Genomic DNA, 20,052 nt, shown 5'->3' on the forward strand with positions numbered 1-20,052 from the left:
AAAAGATGGAAATGAAGAAGGGCAGTGTCAATGCCAGAACAAACCTGCTGGTCAGGCCTAAGACCTATAGGGGGCATGGGTGGGGGTGATGCCTATGTTAAAAGTTGTTAGCCGAGGGGGGGTTGGTGACTGTAGAAGTAGTCAACTGGGAGCAGGGGAGGCAACTGTAAAAATTGTCAACCATTCTTTTTTAGCATCTTTGGGTGATTGTTTCTGGGGTCTCTGTCCATCTTTCTGACCGTCCATTCATCCACCCATCCGCCATACCACCTGAAGTTCAGACTAGGTAATTCATGTGAAGCTAAGCAGGTTTGGGCCTGGCCAGTACATGGATAGGAGACCACCTAGGAAAGCTGGGTTCCTGCTGGAAGAGGTGTTGGTGTGACCACCAAGTTAGTCCATCCTGTGGTCTGTGTGGACACTGTGACGAACAGGTTAGCCAATCCTGTGGTCTGTGTGATTCCCAGTGCAGTGAAGGGGACACTGTACTGTAAAAATTGTGATGTTCTTTGCATGAGAAAAGGCATAACAGATCCCTGGGTATCCTTCGAAGGAGTAGAGGTGACTCAGATGTCCTGGCCCTTTCAGATCTGGCCTTCTAATCATCCTCCATCTCTTACTGATTCTCTTTCTCTCCTGCCCCTTCACCACCATAGCTGTTGTGTTGAGCGTACTGCTGCAGAATAAAGTTGTTCCATCATCCATGTAGGTGCTACACAGTGGTGGTGGTTGAAGTGGCTCCCTACTGGTTCTCTAAAGCTCTTGAAAAGTGCTATATAAACACAAGTTTCGTCGATCCATGCATCTTCCAATTGGACTAACCAGTAAAAAGTCACGATGAAGCACAGGACACAAGGCAAATGAACACCCTGGACATGCCTGTTCTCATGGGCAAATAAGCAAAATAAATGTATGAATGAAAAGTTTTCTTACCAGACGGTTCAGACACACCCTGCAAAAGTGTCACTCTGAAGAAGGAAGGCGAAGCTTCATTAGCATGTGTATCAGGAAATGTTTGCATACTGTGGGAAGACTGCTGAAGCAGCCATCACTTCTCCAGGATTTCACAAATGTAATCGTGCTGACTCCATGAGTAAGTTGCGGATATTTCCGGAGGGGATGGGAAGGGTGGCTGAAGAGGCTGACGCTGAAGCTGCAGGCAGGCAGATCAGAGAGGTGAAGGACCCTAAAAAGGACTCAGCGTATTCCGGGGTAACTTCACTTGCCGTTACTGTTCCGAGCCTTTCAAGGAGAGACAAGAATTCCCATATAGTCCAGCATCAGATATTCGCTGAGGGCTTTTTATTTTATTACACTTTATATTTTATTTTCCTTATAGGATTCAGCATATGTCGCACCTGTCAGATTTTTGATGATTAAACACCAGGGATTTTCATTTCTTTTGTAAAGGACAATCTCATGTACAATCCTGTCTGCAAGTATGGCCTGTTATAAGGGCTGGGACTCCCCCCAACCCCCCACCCCCAAAACCTTCATCCTGCGGCTGCTGGGCCAACAGATGACCCCAAACAATATTTAGGTGTGAGCAGATGATGATGTGGGGGTCAGCTGACATCTGTTCAATTGAATCAGTAGAGACATGCTGCACCAATCCAAGGAGAACTATGCTGCTCTAAGAGGGACTTTGGACACTTCTGATTGGTCAACTGGAATATGTGTTTAGCAGATTTTGGCAGATTCCCTATCTTCACCCTGTTCTATTCTTCTCTTCCATAGCAATTTTCTATCACCCTTTTCACCTTTACAGTTCTTCCCACTGATTTATATTTATATGTTAATGTCTTTCATGTGACTGCCTGAGCTGTTAGTCCATCCATCCATCCATCCATCCATCCATCCATCCATCCATCCATCCATCCATCCATCCATCTATCCATCATCCAGTTTTGTTTTTCTGTCCAGCATTTTGTCTCCATTGCCGTCAGCTATCAGGCATGTTCTTTATATTACTCAAAAGCACTTGGACTATAGTAAATGAGGTAAAGTCCATCCCAAGGCCACCTGCACACACAGAATTTCCTGTAAGGTCAGTCACTCTTACGGTTATCTCTCTCTCTGATATGTACAAATTCATACACAGGTTTGCAATCCCCCAACTACTGATGTAAATAACTCTCTGTACTTATTGTTTGGTTTTGTACAGCCTGCACAACTATATTACATATGTTGTATGTGCATCAGCATTCCTTAGACTAACATGCTCTCCCGCTCTTTTTACATCAGCCATTCATACACATTCTATAGCAACCGGACTGTATCTGACTATTGCTTTGTCTTAAATATGTATCTGCAGTACATATGTAAGCCAGTGACAACTGGAGACAAATTCCCTGTGGACGTGAACATGCTTGGCAAAGTGAATTTCCATTAATTTCTTTGCCGCAAATTTCTATTTCAGTCTGATGTCTCTCTTTGTTCGCTGAATGTTCGTAATGTTGTACTTCTGGTCCTTGAAAGGCTTTGAGCTTCTTGCTTTGTTAGAGGTTGCTGTGTAGCTCCTGCTCCCGTCCTGCTTACACTTGATGAAATGAGCCAGGTGTTCCATGTGACCTGGCTTCCCACCGACCCTTGATGGCAGACAAATGGCACCCCCACACCCCCCTTTCTGTCGGTATTTTTAAAACTCTCAATGCACTCAACCCCCTGGATCCCTCAAGACTGCGTTCCTGTTTCTCTGCTGGGGGTTCTTCACCGAAATGCCTCATCCGTGCATTTTTGAAAGACCCGCACTGGCCGGAAAAGGGCTGGAAGCGGCAAAACACTTCACCTTCCATCTCCAACCACATAAAGAGCATCCATGGCATTATCATCTGATTAAATAAACGCTAAACATAAATGGGGACACACACACACAAATTAATTAATTCACATTCAGTGGCAAATGTCTAAATTATTCACTCCTTAGCCTAATACTCTCATGCAGTCTTTGCTCCTTTCGAGATGGCTGGGTTTCTAATTAGCCAGGGTAGGGAGATCGAAAATGGCCATTGTGTAATCAGCAGAGCTCCATCTGAATAGATTGCTTCCGCTCTTATACCCCTGACAGGCACATGAAGACAGAAAGACTTTTTCTTCTCGTTGGCTTTTTCAGATTGGAGAACTAAGTTACGAGTCACACTGTGTATGTGCTTTTTCCCGCCAGCCCTCCATATACGCGGGTTTTCCCAACGACTGTCCGTGTATGTTCATGGTTTCCCCTCCGACCATCCGTGTATGTACACAGTTTTTCCCACCAACTGTCCGTGTATGTATGCGGTTTTTCCTGCAGACCATCCGTGTATGAATGTGGTTTTTCCCTCTGATCATCCATGTATGTGGTTTTTCCTGCAGACCATCCATCTATGTATGTGGTTTTTCCTGCAGACCATCCATGTATGAATGTGGTTTTTCCCTCCAATCATCCATGTATGTCGTTTTTCCTGCAGACCTTCCGTGTATGAATACGATTTTTCCTGCAGACCATCCGTGTATGAATGTGGTTTTTCCTGCTTATCATCCGTGTATGAATGTGGTTTTTCCCTCTGACGACCCGTGTATGTATGTGGTTTTTCTAGCCGGCTGTCTTGGTGGAAAGAGCTCTGGTCTGGCAGTGCTCTGAAGCGGCACAGTTTCATGCGGAGGGGCCAGTGTTGTACCTCTGCATGGCAGAGCTGTGAAAGAAACATGAGTGCTATTTTTTTCACCTGATGATTGAAATGAAAAAAAGAAGCATTCTCCCTTTTCACTTCTCGTGGCAGGCTTTCTCGAGTGTTACTTGAAAGCGTTTTGGTCACGGTTTTTAATTCAACTCCTTCAAGTGCCTCCCAGAAATGTGATTTCCTGCAAAGGTGGGCACAGTGTGTCACTTATTAGTGCCCCCACAGGCCCCGGCAAAGCCTCCCTGACACTCACTCTGCTCATCGCCATATCCTGCCAATGGAAAGGGAAAGTTTTCAGAACTCTTCCCTCTACTTGTTTTTCTTCATCTGTAACTCCCTACATCACCTCCAGATCTTCATTTCTTCCTACACTCAGGTCTCCTGTTCATTCTGTCAACACCTGTTAAAGGTCCCTCTCTTCCCCTCGCCCTCTCTCTCTTTCTCTCCACTCTTGCCTTTCTTCTGCCTTTCAACCAAAGATTTTCCCCATCAGGCTCCAGGATACAGCCTAAAACAGAGAATCTGGGCGGATTGTTGCCCTCTGTCCCAGCTTACCCTGAGTTAGGAGGTTGCGGTCAAAAGGCCTTTTAGAAATGCAAGAGCAGCATTGGTTCATTTCCTCGCAGTCGTGATTCTGGGCTCCGAGCTTCTGCTGAGAAGACATTGTATGTGTATATAAGGGTGCAAAGGCCCCCTAGGACACCTGCAAACTGCCGTATACACGCACATACACTCGTGTGAAGATTTGCGAACTTTCACAGGCTGTTTTTGAGTGATCTTTTGAGGACATCTTGTCAGAAAATTGCCATGGTTATAAAAAAAAAACCAAAAAACAACATGCCAATTTCTTTTTTGTGGAGTTGACAGTGCTTGACTCTGGGTGTGTGTGTGTGTGTGTGTGTGTGTGTGAATGAGTGTTTTACCAAGAACGTGTGCACATTTTAGAGGTACCTAACTGTGTGTTTGTGGACTGTGGGAGGGAATCCGTCCAACATGAAGAGAACATGCACACTTTTCACACACTGAGCCAGCACTACACCGTCTGTATGTGTGTAGCTATACGAATTACCTTTGAGTGTATCTCTGTGTGTATGAATGGGTTTGTGTGAGTCTGTGTTTGTGTTTGTGTGTGTGAATGGCTTTCTGCGTGGATAAGCATATTTATTCCCTGTACTGTACGGGGTCACAGCTGCCGTGGTGGGGATGGGGGCCACAGTCAGCACTCTCCTCTGGGGCCTGCACTTTCTTACACGGCTCTATTTAAACAGACAAAGACGGAGAGTGAGAGAGGCTGCGATTTTGCTGGACTTCACTGACTTGTAAGATTAATACATAAGTTCACACTTCTGTCACACTTGGCTTTAAAAATGCAAACAACAGACATATTAATTTGAAGTCAGCACGGTCCTGGGGGAGGGAGGGTATATCTTAGCTAATGTTTTTCTTTAACTCATTAATATGACTGTGATGATTCAGAGTAAGCGTGTCCGCGAAGATGTTAGAGCAAGACGTGTCCTGGGACCAGAACAAATGAGTTGGGGCTGGGGGGGGTGGTGAGCTGAGGGTGGTTAGAGGGCTCATGAGGCGTGCTAAAGCAGCTCTCTCTGCCTCTATCTAAAGGCAGAAAGTGCTGGAATAAAGTATAGCTGCTTTTTGGAGGCTGACACCCACGGCGAACCAGTATTGTAGTTTCAAGCTGACCTTCGCTGACCTTCGAAAGCATGACCCCCACGATCTAATCCTTCTGAAGATGACAGCAGCCAAGATATCACCACTACTTCTCTTGCTTTAAATGTCTCCTCCATTCTAATGTTGTAAGTACGGTAGAGGAATAATGATTGATCATTGATTTCCTCTCTACAAGACATATGGTTTGGGTAATAGACGTCTCCAGTTACCCATAGCATTTGAGTGTGTGTGTGTGTGTGTGAGCCCTGTGATGGACAAAATCCCATCCAGCATGTCCCCAGCCTTGTGATCTATACAGCCTAGGATTAGACTCCAGGTCTGTACTGGATAAGTGGGTGGTAGGTTCACTGATGGCTTGTTGAACATCAAAGACAATTACCAGATTACAGCAGTACTGGAAGCCAGGACACATCAAAAAGTACTGTGGAGGGCGATGGGGCATATCCTACTCCATCGCTGCGACTTCCCAGGTGTTAGCCTTCCTTGACAGATTTGGCCATTTTTTTCCCCTTTTTTAATTAGAGCAAGGTTTTCGGGCATGACGACCCACTGTCAGTTCTTCCTTTGTCACAACCCTCCTCTAATTACAGCACACGCTGCAGAACTGGCGCAAAATCTGAACTCCCGATTTGACCTATCATGATAATTACACACCATATGTAATTAATGATAGGGACTGGACCAAAATATTCAGAACTCTTTAAAAGAGACAAGCAGAGATGCTTCAGACCTGAGTTGCACCTCAGTCTACATCGCTGTTCAGGTTAATTGGGATGAATTAATTTATTAGCTTAGACGATTTATTGCTCTTGTACTCATAATCCCAGGTCACATCAGAAATGGAATTTGAAACGTATTATTCTCTGTAAAGATAAGTCTAAGCGTTGGAGCGGTTTCATTTCTTCAAAATATTTGTGCGAATTGTGAGCAAAATATACCCTGACCAAAAGAATCCCAATTAGGAATGACCACAGAAGGAAAGACCTTTAAAACATCATATGAGATGCAATGTGTATAATTCAACAGGATAACTATGATTCATTGTAAGCTTCTGCCTGACCTTAATTAAGCCAGCATTTAAATGAACATGCATTTCCATGTGGCGCCTCAGGGCGCAGCGCTGTTACCTCGCACCTCCAGGTGGTTGGATCTCACGTCTGCTCAGTGTGTGTGAAGCTGGTCTCTCCCTGTGTTATGAGGTTTTCTGGTCACAATTCAAATATGTGCAGTCAGGCTAACTGGCATCCGATCTAGGCTGTACCCCAATCTTACGTCCTGTCCTGCCTGGGATAGGCTCCATCCCCCACCCCTACCAAGCCCTGACTAGGATAAATGGTTCAGAGATGGATGGATGTGATACTAGAGACAAAAACCTTGTTTCTTTAAATAAAAACAGCTTAGTGATAATGTTCCAAAAAACCAGTGTATATTTTCATATTGATTTTTACAACAACATCATTATAAAAACATGACAAATGCCGTTTTGTGACAATTCGATATAATTTCTTAAAAAAAAATCCATAACTTTCAAAAATTTGTTTTTCTCTTCGGGTCTTCCTCTCTTCAAGGTTCTGGACTTTGGGGTCAGAGGAATCACTGGGAATGTACCACACGTGAGAGCGTGCTTCCTGTATACAGCAGGCTGATAGGTACAGAACATAAGGGGTATACCCTCAATGTGTATTTAATTCCCAAATTGTCTGAGTTCTGCTTTAATGCACCTGGGCTGGGCTGGTGGAGGGGGAGACTTGCTACATGATGTTCCTCATGAGGGAGTAGTAAGAATGTTCCCTTCTCCTAACAGGGGAACACACTAATGTAACAACTCACTCCTCGATGTTCTTACCTAACCTAATGAGTTTGTTCTTTTCAAATGGGTCATATTCCTATTTAAAAAAAAATCACACTCAGCCTCCTCGGGATGTAAGAGTCTCACCGGTGCACATGAGTGCATGTTCTTCAGAGTAAATCTACAGAGGTCCAGATCGATGGGATGCGGAACATTCACGTTAAACCTCTAATACTGACTGCACTGAGCTTGAAATTACAAGGAGAATGAAAAAGAAAATAATAAAAAAAACATCCAGCTTATTCTAGAACCTTCCACATTTATATCCTATGATCCATTCTACTCTTCATCCAGACTATTCCTCACATGACACACTTTGAGATTCCAGGGTTTAGCTTATAAATATAAATCAACCCAAGTGTCCTTTTTCATTAATGGTGGACCTGCCAAAAACACAGATCACGCCACCACTGGGTCCTGGCTAGCAGCTGGACCCGAGGCTGCTGTCGGGATTGTTGGCGGCGAGGGGCGGCTGTAATTGGCTGCACGCTGTGAATCACCTTTTTTTTCCTTTAGCAAAATTACGCGGTGATGGTACCGTCGTGGCTTCGGGACTCTCCCTCCTGCCCTTCGACTGAACTCCTCCGCACTGCTGCTCACCAGGCACAAAACCGGGTCCCCACGGCCTGTCCGATGGTGTGAGCTGTCCCCAGAGCTGTGTGCCCGAACACGGACCGGAACGAGGAGTGTGCTCAGAAACAGGTCACCGTGGGGACCTAGCCAAGGGGCTCAGGAAAGAGCCCGTTATTGATAGTGCAGGCTCAGTGAGAGGAGGGGGCCCATTTTAGTGTGATTTATTATTGATGGGGGAGGGGGGTCCATAAGTGTAGAGCAGCGATCCATCATCACAGAAGGGGTGGGATGGGGAGACTTTGCCGATTGATCTCCAGAACATCTACAGGGGACCCTGCTGGAAAGTCTGTGTCCTCTGCACCAGGAAGTGTGTGTATGTGTGTGTATGTGTGTGTGTGTCCCCGGGGAGGTGGGGGGGGGGGGGGGGGCAAGGGAGCGTCACGTGTACATGTAGTGTTGGGGTCCTCATTTGTACAGAGTCCCTCTGTCGTGTACGGCACGTGCTGGGAGGTTAATAAACGGCCAGTGACAGGAAACGGGGGAGGAAGTGGCGAAGATCCTTGAGTGGTCTCTTCATTGAAGATAAAACTCTCTTCCACAACAAAGACTTTAGAAGCTGCAGATGAAAGAAGGTGACGAGCTTGGCGGGGAGGGGGGCTACATTCAACTGGAAGGACGACACAAAAGGTGTTGAGTCTGAAGGACATGAGTGGGAGGTCTGGTCCTTTCCGAAGGGCCGACGCGTGGGTATGAGGGCCAACTGCGGTTGGCGGGGCCACCTCGGGGAGGGCCGACGGAGTCCTGTGCCTCCGAAAGCGCTGCTCCTTAATGGCCGAGACGGACCTTCTGTGGAACTTGTGCCCCTGGCCAAGGTCCTGTCCTCACTGGCACGTCACAGCCAGGAGGGGGCGCCATGCCCAGCAGTGTCTGGGTATTCCACCTTTGCTTCGCCACCTAGCATCTCGTCGCTGTCCTGAGGGGCCTCAGTTGTGACGGCCCAATGATTTTGGGTGAGAAGTGCACCCCCCCCCCCCATGTCTGAATACCGGGCACATGCATGTGTGGGGGCCGCAGGAATTTCAAGGTCCCTGGTGACCCGCGAAGGCCTGACACACACAAAAACGAAGCGTCGGTGAAAGAGGTGGGCTGAGCCGAATATAGAAAGACTAAGCAAAAAAATAAAGCGAAACAGGAATCCCGCGTATGTCACATGTACGCATGAATGAGCCGACCGGCTCCTCAGGCTTCAGTTTTGGTTCTGTCCGTTCTGTCCTCTCGTCGCTTGCTCCATTCAGTGAATCGCCGACAGATCCCCAAGCCACACGCCCGGCAGCGGCCTGAGACAAGTGTATTCATTCTGAGAGGGAGAGAACAAAAAACGAATTAATGAGAGTCCCCCCCTCAGTGTCTTGCCCCTTCCCTGTGAAAATAAAGGATGTGTTTTCCATTTCACAAACAAAAATAAAACACACACACATAAATCCCAATTAGGAATGAAATTAAATGCAGCGCAATGTCAAACTCCTTCAAAATCTTATTTTTATAATTATGATTTTTTTTTTGATATTTGGAGGGAATGCCATCGGAGGATTTACTGCCGGACACAGCGAGCCCTCAAACGAAACTCTGCTCTGCATCGACCGGCGCTTTGCATCCATTTCCTAAATATTAATTAAACTTGGGCAGATCAAATTAAATAAGTTCCGTTCTGGTGCATCAACCTCGTATCCTCTGCCATTTTATCTTAAACAAATTAAGACCGTCCCCATGAATGCTAATTAGCACTGCATGCAATGACAGCCTGGGAGGGACCCTCATGTGACAAATAAAAAAATATGGATGATTTTTGCTCAATTCTCTGCGTCTTGAAATGTGGAGGGTTCAGCCTTTCCTACCATTTTTGTGTTTAATGTTTTCTTCTTTTTTTTGTTAGCATTTTGAAGTATTCCAAAAGCATCGGGCTGCTTCACCACCTTAATGCCTTCATTAACGATCGACTCACATACAAAATGGGGGGGGGGTCACCCTTGAATGGCACAGCTCCTAGTGACAAAGCCGATATATAAAGAAACACACATGATATTGCTGCAAAATAGCTTCCCTCCAATTACTGCAGCCGGGACCCGCGTTTACCGCCAGCACCCAGGTTACGTCGCCGCGCCTCAAAAATTTCTTTGACTCCGTTGCCATGGGCTAAGACATTTTTTTCTTTATGAAAACCAAAGTGCAACGGCGTTGGCATGGCGATGCAAAGGAGCATTATAATCAGGCAACTCTCAATTTAACTTAGGAGAAAAGGAGAGAGAAAATTACATATCTAAAATATTCAAAATTGTGTAACGCTTGGCAAACTACACGCAAATCTGGCCTCAGCTGCTCTTTTCCATAGCAGCCTGTAGGAAATCCTGGCTTGATAACACAAATGTGCGCATTATTAGGCTTTAACAATTGTGTCTGTCTCTCACACAAATTGCCTTCCTTTGCATTTCTAAAATGAAGCATGGTGGCTCAGTGGGTTGCACTATTGTTTCATACCGGCAGTGTTGGGGTTTGAATCCCACCAACAGTGGAATGTGTATGTTGGTGTACTACTATGATCAAAAAGCATGCAGCTTGGAGAATGCTGTCTCTAAATTACCCAACATGTGTGTTTTAAGACAGCAGGATGTATGTTTCAAATTAAGTTTAGTCCTGTCTGCAGGGGTGCAGCCATAAGTTCTGGACACCCGGACAAAACTTTGCCGCTGGATGTGGCTCTCACTCGATTTGGATTTCTGCCCTAAAATCCTTTAAAAACGAGGACATGTGAGTCTTTGAGGTAGAATGGCTTACCTGACATTTACCTGGGATAAATATTTAAAATTAACAGAACTAATTAAAACATAAGTCCCCAAGCCTCTACAAATGGAGAGGCTGATCAGATGACAAAGTGCATCATATTTCATCGTCTCTTTATTACCGACGTCTGTCGGATTCGCTAATTAACAAACAACTGCAGGAGGCAGTGGACTGGAAAACAGAATTAAAACAGGGGGGTTGGGTGCTGTGAAGAAGAGACCGCGCAGGTGTGCCCCCCCCCCCCCATCCCGTCACTGCGGCACTGATTCGCACTGCCCTTCCTCTGCTGGCAGACGGCTCTCACTGGATGGGGCCAGCTGCCCAATTTGCAGGTATTGCCCCGGACGGCAGTGTCAAGCTGCACTGGAGCGGCATGCTGGCATATCCCAGTGGGATGAGCCCCCACACCCTCCTGAGGAGCTCGAGCCTCACATTCCAGCTGCTTTGACATTGAGACTGCCTCTCCCGCACAAAGAACAGCTGAGTGCACCCACGGCTCTGATATCCCTCCCCCCCCCCGGCTGTCCCGCTTTCTGCATGGATTCTCCCCTTTCCATTCCTCCGTTTACACTCTTTTCTCCCTTGACACTTTTCCGGCGTATGTGTGTGTGTGTGTGTGTAAAAATCAAAGATTCAAAAGTCAGCTTGTGGATTAAAAGTGGCGGGGGGCGGGGGATGACAGGAGGTTAAAAACACGAAACCTTTTTAATACCTGGCCACTCAGAATGATTATAAGGTGAAGATAAGGCAGCCGGTGAGTGGCCACACAGCACCTGCCATTTTTGTTCATCAAGAGTTTAATGCCGTCACTTCAGAGCTGATATGGGCACAGAGTCACACGTGCAGCGGACAGGATCTTTTTATCTTAATGTAGTCCGCTGGGGTCACTGCACTGCATCTCTCTGAGAGCAATGGCTCATAGGCTAAACACTGCCTAATGACTCTGTAAAGGTCTTCCGGACAAGCTCAGAGTATTTTCTGTGTGTGAGGGAGGGAAGCTGGCATAGTGCAAGGATTTTTTTGACATACAATACACAATATAATCTGAGGATGGGAGGGAAGCTACACTGTATGCTGTTGGGCCAAAGTGTCCAGTCGGCAGGCAGATGCAGTAGTCACATGATCCACATGCAGGGTGATAATATGGGGGGAGGAGTTAATCAGATGATGCACAGCATGGAAAAGAACACAGCATGGCGTTTAACACACAGCACAGACTGCATGAGGAGGTCAAACTGACTACACGCAAATGTACAGCTGGCACCAAAGAAGGCTCAATGGGAAGCATGGTGGTTTCACACTGCTAGGGTTGGGGGTTCGAATCCCGCAATGGACTTGTATCCTGTCCAGGCTGCCTCCTGCCATGACCCACCCAACCCTTGACCTTTTGCTGGGAGATGGATGGATGGATAAGTATAACTAACAGCTACTCATGACAAATTACTGGACTTAATGTTAAAATTAATTAACTGTCATACTCTGCTGGCATCATGGCGCTTTTAGGCAGGTTAGCCTCTATCGTGCACATGAAAAAAAAAATAGATTTAAATCGTTTTCAGGCTTCAGCGAAAATAGAATCTGTGGTATTACTTCTGAAAGCGGGAAATCGAGAGGACAGGTGGGAATTCCTTAAGGATAAATTTCAAGCTGACATGGGGAAATATAATTTTTTTTTTTAGATTATTACATATACGTGCATTGGAGCCAGAGAGTCTGTGGGCCCTCGGGACCGAGCAGAATGTTGTGCTGGTTGCCCGGGATTAAGACAGGATGACAGGCGACTCTGAAGGTGGACAACGTGTTCTGCCTGTTAAACCATCTCCTTCTCCACCATCCTACTGCCGCAGACTAAAATTTTGACCCATGGGACGGCAGGACCGAGTGGGCGGATCCAGTCATGCGCAGATGTGCCACGTCCGCATACGGCTAGCTGTCACTCATATGCCGGGTTGCTTGTTTGAATATTTGTTTATCTTTTTTTTTTTTAGACTAGATGTGATCAGAGTGCAGCATGGCCCCCGCCTCAGAGGCCTGAACTGAGGTCGCTGGCAGGAGTCTGGACTCCAGATTTAAGTCTTTCAACGTGACGGAAATGTTTTGAGGAAGTAGCTTGAAAGAGAAAGACGGCAGGTGCATGAACGGATGGCCAGCTTTCCTTGGGGAAGAGACTGATTTCTTTGTTCATGCATGTTCATGCTAAGGGATGCATTATCACATTACGATTGAAGGAGCCTTTTAGCTAAAAAAGCGATATAGCTTCACACTTCAGCCATTTATGTTTACTGAAGCACCAGTAGGACATATGCCTGGTGTAATGGGACAAAATAGCATCCCTGTGTTTGGTTTATGGTTAGTGGAAGGTTTACTTACACAAGAAGAACAGAAGGAGAAAATGATTGGTTCAGAGAGATAAACAGACGTAGATGAAGTGGGTCTAAGCAACTAGAGAAAGCAGGACCAATAAATCAGATGTCTTGTTCCTGCCTCCTCTAGTTGCTTGTACCCACCAACTTCTGTCTAAGTAAAACACCCATGAGCTGGTTTATGTCATTAACAGTCAGACTAAAGGTGAACATGGGTTCTAATCATTTACTTATTCATTATTACATTTGTTTGACATTTACTGATGCAAAAACTACACAGCTGTGGGGTGTTGAAGATTTATCCATAATTAAAAACTGTCTCTCTCACAAGATTGTTCTGGAAACCACCTGTTCAGGCTTTCAGAGGGGACAGTGGCAGTGGGGGTGGGGGGTGTTTATCCTAAAATAAGGTATTACCTGTGTATTGGATCTCAGGCATATTACACGCAAAGCTCATTCGCGATGCCTGTTCTCCTGTCACTCTGCATGGGTTCATGTCATGCCGCCGACTGTGCGGAGCCCCCATATTCCCCAGGGCTCTCTTATTTCCATTTGCGGTGCAAAAGGCGCAGTTAGGTGAACTGGGGACAGTAAATTGCCCAGAATGCGTGCTGCACCTTGTGGACTGGCATCCTGCTCAGTGTGCACCCCTGCCTGGTGCCCTGTGCTTACTGGGATAGGCTTCAAGCTCACTTTGGGCCCATACTGGATAAATGGTCATACAAGGTGAGTAAAAAGCTTTAACATAAATTCCCCTAACGATTTTGTTTCAGCTGACAAAAGCTTTGCTGGACTATAATGTGAGTACATGCTTTATAAAGTGGACCACCCATGGCACTTACACGCAGCATAAAACAGACGCGTGCATCTACGGCTGTGTGTTGCCATGGATACACCTCCATTTAGACATACCCGGTTCTGTGTCCTGTGGGGATTCGTGATTGTAATCAAGGCACTGAAAAAAGCCCAAAAAATAAGAAAGTAAAACATAAAAAACCCTGAGAATCTCAGAAACGAGTGACACGCGCTTCTGACTGAAGGCTGACGGAGCGGAGAACCTGGCCGTCAAAACGGACACTTCCTTCAGTTGCTGGTGTGTGCGGTCGAATGCCGCAAAGAGGCCGCACTTCCCCATACGAGACCGCCATGTTCCCGGGCAGACATTCTGAAAGACACACACTCGTTCTGCGTTCTCCCCTTCCTTCTGCGTTTAAAATCTATCGCCAAATTTAGGCCCGATATTACAAGCCACAGAATCTGTCAGCCGCTGAGAATGAATGTCACCGTAATAGACCAACCCGCCTGCATTGGAAATTCACTCAATATTTTTTGCCATTTCCTGTGTATAAGTTCCACAGAAGACAGGACATTCAGGAGAAATGCTGTCTATACGGTCACCAGGAGGTGATACAGACTTGATGGCACCTAATAATAATAATCCAAGTTTCACGGCTGACCCAAGGTACAGAAAATATAATGATATATTTTTAAATATGCTGGTGTTCCGAATTTTACAGATATTTACGGCCCCCGTCCATAGCTGCTAGAGGCTCGCTAAGGATGCTGGGATAAGCTCATGAACATGTTCCCCTGGATGTAATTTCTGTCTTGCAGAGGGACAGTACAATGCCTTACCCAGGAGGCTAACAGGCTAATAGAGAATAGCAGAGAAAACAACCTGAAATCATTAAAATGAAAAGAAAAACATCATTGATTTAAAATGACAGCATGCCCCCACCCAACACCCCAAGGGAATAAAAAAATAAATAAAAAAAACACTAATCTTTGTGGCCTGATGAAAAATTGTACCTGCATCTAAACATGCCAAGTTTTGTTAAAAGTGTAATAAAATTCCACTTTAATTTTTAATTCAGGTGGCTCTACACAAGAACGGCATCTTTTTATTCCCGTGAAATTCTCTGAGCAATTACTCAGAGCAGGCTATGGAGCAGAGTATCAAGGCCCAATACAATAATTTATATAATTAAACAGCTTCTCTTCTATAATTCATGCGGTTGTTTTTTTTTTTTTTCCTCAACTCTCTGCAATGCTCTAATGGAAGCGATTAGATAGATGCCCTGTGAAATTAAATAGTGCAACCACTGCAAAAAAGATGATCACTCACAAGTGGGTTTTATACTGTCATATCTTTTAACCTAATTTAAGAATTTATCTGCCCGGCCACTAAAACACTTAACAGTAAACTGCTAACAGTTGATCAGTTTATTCAGAAATACTACATGTTAAATTTTGCATCCTTTTAAAACATCAATTTTAAAATGTGCTAAATAAAATCCATCCATCCATTTTCTGTAACCGCGTATCCTATTCAGGGCAGTGAAGGGTCTGGAGCCTATCCTGGTGACTACGGGCACAAGGCAGGGACAACCCAGGATCAATACAGGATAGGGCGCCAACCCAAAACAGGGCACTAAATGAATAAAAACAGTGCTTAGCAAATGCCACATCCGTATTGGACATTTTAAATTGCTTATCCCCTAGTGAATTCTGGGAGAATATCAAAGACTTCCTTCCTGCCTCGTGTGTGTGGACTGCAGCCTCAGAGGGAGCCTCTAGTTAGTGTTTGCAATGGGAGCTTTTTAATTCCCTCTTACCACAGTTGGCGGTAACCCGAGCTCCTAGCTGGGGGCATGTATAACTTTTGGAACACACCCTGTGTAGCAGCTTTGCTGTGAGAAGGCGCTGAGCACACTCCTTGGGCACTGTGCATCTTCACAGGAGGTGCACTACCTGCACAAATGTGCTTTTCTTATTAAAATGTCCCCGACATCTTCTTCTAGATCTTGCTGAGAACATTCAGTTCTGTGTATTATATATAGGAATGGTATAAATAGTATAGTATTTAATATTTAATGATACTTAATTGTAGTACAGTACATGAAGTATAAATTGTGTATATATACACACATGTGTGTAAGCTTTGATTATACTCATTGCTATAGTTATAGGTATTTTTGGTAGGCCATGATTTTCATTTTCCGTATGGCAGCGTTTAAATCGAACAGGCACATATGGTGCCATAACCTTTTCTTGGCTTTAACATTTGTCATTTTTTAACGTTCGTGTACATGCAGCAGAAGAGTTCTGCTTTAATATTATTATTATTGTACCAAAACAAACAACCGAAGGCAGAATGACGTGAATTCTTGGCTGCCCTCACACCTCAGGGCTGTGGGTACGATTCCGCCCGGCACGCTCTCTCCATGCTTACGAGGGGTTCCCTCCTGTGATCCAAGAGCACGCTGAGAGCTGGCCTGGCGTTTCGGCACTGCGTGAATGTGACACTGCGTCCTGTGCGTCCTACAAAAGGCTACTTGGCCACCTCAATCCTAGACTAGGTCAGCGGGTCTGGAAAACACTGCTGGGGGGGGGGGGGGGGGACAGCTAACGGACAATTCCTTAGAGGTCCTCATTCTTCCACAGTGCCTGCATAAAATGAGAGCATTTATAGGTAGTTTCAGGCGCCCACCCATCCAGTACCACGGCTGATTACGGACTTTTAGGGCTCAGTATGAGGCGGTAATGTAACAGCTTCTGAAAGCAGGGGCACAGAGGTGCGACTCATTTGCAGTTTGCTCTGCATCGCTCCCGCATAGATGCTGGTGAGGTCAAGGCCCGCTCCATCTAGATACTTCGATTGGACAGAAGAACGGCATACGTGGGAAGTCGGCGAGTCCATCACATCCCTGGGATCCTTATGGACCTTTTCTGAAGGCACTTTGGAGGGAGACCCGATTCTTACTGGAGTGGGTCTAAATGCTGACATGGCCGTCTGGGAGAAAATGCCTACTACTGCACTGAAAACATTTATAAAATGGCATTAGGCTGATGACACTTTTCCAAGGTATTCTTGTTTAATCTATATGAGCGTATTAGCCCATAAGCTGATAGCTGTGTGGCTTGTATGTTGCCGAATTATTTAATAAGAACAGAAGGGCCTCTATAAAAATTAGTGGCCCACGACTACCAACAGGCCAATCCTCTTCAATCGACACATCTAATCCGCTTGGAATGTGCGAACACCATGCTGCCTGTTTTAATTTCCCTCCTAGACACAGGGATGCTGACGGGAGGGGGTGGGGTGGGATTCTAATAAGTGTAATGGCCTGACCTCCGGGGGGGGATCACAATCCCTTACATGAGTAGCTGTCGTGACTTCTGTTGCCTGCCCCCTCCGAGCACCCTGCTCTGAGAATGTAGTATAGGTGTTGGGGGGCATGGCAAGGTTCCCAGAGACATGAGAGAGGACGGCAAGGGGGAAAGGTGAGCGGAATACACCCGACAGACGGCATGCAAGTGTGACCGCACGTGATTGGATGGCTAACGGGCTACCCAGCATGCCTTGCTCAGTTTTTGGCCCACCTCCACCCCCAGACCCCAGGATCCCCACCTCCGACCGGACAGACACTTCTCTCGTACCATCGGCTAATCCACAAAGACCGGTCCGCTGTTGCCCTTTCGCTGCAGTGACCGGAACCCACCGCGACCAGGTCTATTAATACCTGCTCCCCCCCCCCAACAAATCCCTCACAGGGACGGTAATGAAGACATTGTAAGTGTCGCTGGCCTTCCCGGGAACTGAGTGAGATAATTGGCTGCAGGCTTTCGCCGAACAAGCGCCTCGTTGTGCTTGCGGAAGGAGCTCAGGGATTGGCGCAGAAAGGACAGGCCTGGTGACAGAGGTGGTCTCTGTGACGATGTGCGAGGCCCGCTCTTATTGATTCAGTACTGCCCTCTTCATTCTGGGGTTTCTGCTCAAGCAGTGGGTCGGAATTTTCATTTATCCCATCTTGCTCTCCTTTAAGACACACAGATTTTATGACACACACAGGGTTAGCCATTTATCTGGCACCCCTGGAGAATTTTGGGGGATTAAGGGCCTTGTTAATGAGCCCATGGCACTCCACCCAAGCAGAGGCACACTGGCCTAACCCGTTGAACATCATCACCCTCCACAGGTTATCCACCTTGGTTTTTACCAGGACTGAAATCCAGGGTAAGCTTACAGTGTTAAAGGTTTTTTTTTGTGGGGGGGGGGGGGGGGGGGAGGGGGGGTTGACATATAATCAGGCTCAGATTGATTTCAGCACTGGTAATCCCTTTTGAAATCCAATACCTCCTTTTTTACTCCCACAGCATCTTGGAATTAGTTTTAATATCCACACCCCCTTCATAATAGAAATGTAATAAACAAACATGCCAGTCCCATGTGGGATCCCAAAGGGTAACAATCGCCGTCCCTAAGAAGAATGCTCTCACACAACTCGCAAGATGACAGATCGGATCAGAAACCTCCCAGAGTGCCAATATGAAAGACGTAGATGCAGATCCCACTCTAGCTACACTGGACTAAACAAAGCCTTATTATGGATGCAAACCGAGCTGGTGGACCACAACAAATATTTAAATATCATTAAACTGCTAAAGACAAATATGCAGAATGGCGGCCGATTCCAAGCGGCACTCAATTTTAATCTCTTCATCAAGCCAGATGTCCGCAATCTGGTGCCGACTTCATGGATAAAATATTCCGACCGTGTCTTGAAGCCGTGACCTCACGGGGTATGCCGGTCTGTGCGAGCTCAGTACTTTCTTTAAGACAGGAGCAGCCTTGACAGTGAGAGAGTAGGGTGAACGAGTTCAGCCGATAAATCATTCACATGGTTAGACAGAATTAAATATGCGTATTCACTACTCCGTCAGGGCTAGTGTTGGGAACCCCTGTTTTACAACCTAATGTCAACGCGACATCACTGTGCTAATGAAGTATGGGCCAGTACATAGCTCACTGAATTAGGCCTCTGTGCCCAAAAGGTCGTGGGTTCAAATTCCATGGCTAGTCCTGATGGAAGGCCCTTAATTACAAATACTCCAGGGACACCTGCTGATCCTATCTGAACTCACATATACATTGCTTTGGACAAAAGCCAAAGGTGGAAAGTTTAGGTCCAGAAAGTAAAAATCCAGGCTAAGATTTGTTCCAACCAATCAGCTGAATACTCACTGATTGACTCTTTAAGTTCAAATAGTTGGTTGAAACAAATTCTTGGTATGGATTTTTACTGAATTTTCCACCTCTGACAAAAACATCTACTGAGTGAATTTCTCAAATGCTATAGTTTCGAATGGTAGCGTAGTGCCTAAGTGGGCAGTATTATGGCCTCACGCCTCCATGTTATGAGTTCCATTCCTGGCCCTCGCTCGTTGTATGTTTATCTTGTGTGTTCTCCTTTTTTCATTTATTTATACACTTCCATGGGGAATTATCAAAGTCATCAAATCAAAGGCTCTGATACACGCTGTGGAGTGAAACATGGGGCCTCACATCAAGTTTTAATAAGTTTTATCAAGTTTGTGACTTCCTCAGTTACTAAGCATAAAAAAACACCTTCTTCCTTGAGCAGGCACAGTTTGCAGCCTAAGAGTAGCTGGCAAGCCGGCGCCTTCAAATCCAGTGTGTTTAGCCGGGCTGTCTAGAGGCCGCACTCATAAGCGCGTGTGATCAGCCAGGCTGATGTGGTGTGGCCCTGCCCACCTTGAGAGACTGGGGCAGCCATGCAGAACAGGAAATCAGCCCAGGAGTGCTAAAAGCAAAAAAGGGCAGCTATGCTGGAAATATAACGCTGTCTAGCTGACGTTTCTAATCCAAAATTATTTTTTGTCTTTTCCCTGATGCCTTGTTCTTTAAATGCTCTTATGTTGCACTTCTGGCCCGCGAAAATTATCAGGTTATCAAGTCGCTGTCTAGTTGTTATGTAGCTCCTACTCCAATACCGCTTACACTCGTACCTGGGCATTCATTGGAAGCTCAGTCTAGCTGCTCTTATGCCTAGTTGACTCCTTGACAGAACAGATGTTTGCCATGTACTATTTGCCTCACTTGTATGTCGGTTTGGACAAAATATGTAAATTGTTATACAGGTTATTATCTCTAAAGGAACTTGGATTATCTTTATTTAACCATCATGCTGTCAAAAGTCAAATCTGTCACCATCCATCCATCACGCAACAAATACAACACTACATCAATATCATCTATGTATCTTCTATAACTGATAAT

The 20,052-nt window shown here is 45.8% G+C and overlaps 1 protein-coding gene across 3 annotated transcripts in view; it reads right to left on the minus strand.

Annotated features, from left to right (window-relative positions):
* Positions 1–6,832: 6,832 nt before the first annotated feature.
* Positions 6,833–20,052, minus strand: part of lrrtm4l2 (leucine rich repeat transmembrane neuronal 4 like 2) — a 36,743-nt gene continuing 23,523 nt past the window's right edge. For all 3 annotated transcript variants that reach the window (XR_007388868.1, XM_049004797.1, XM_049004805.1), the window contains one exon: positions 6,833–9,127. Coding sequence is in view for 1 of the 3 variants with exons in the window: in XM_049004797.1 (XP_048860754.1) it covers positions 9,062–9,127 (66 nt within the window). In the remaining 2 variants the exon portion in view is untranslated. The remainder of the gene's footprint in view (positions 9,128–20,052) is intronic.

This window comes from Brienomyrus brachyistius, chromosome 2, assembly GCF_023856365.1.
Source record: "Brienomyrus brachyistius isolate T26 chromosome 2, BBRACH_0.4, whole genome shotgun sequence".
Classification (NCBI taxonomy): domain Eukaryota; kingdom Metazoa; phylum Chordata; class Actinopteri; order Osteoglossiformes; family Mormyridae; genus Brienomyrus; species Brienomyrus brachyistius.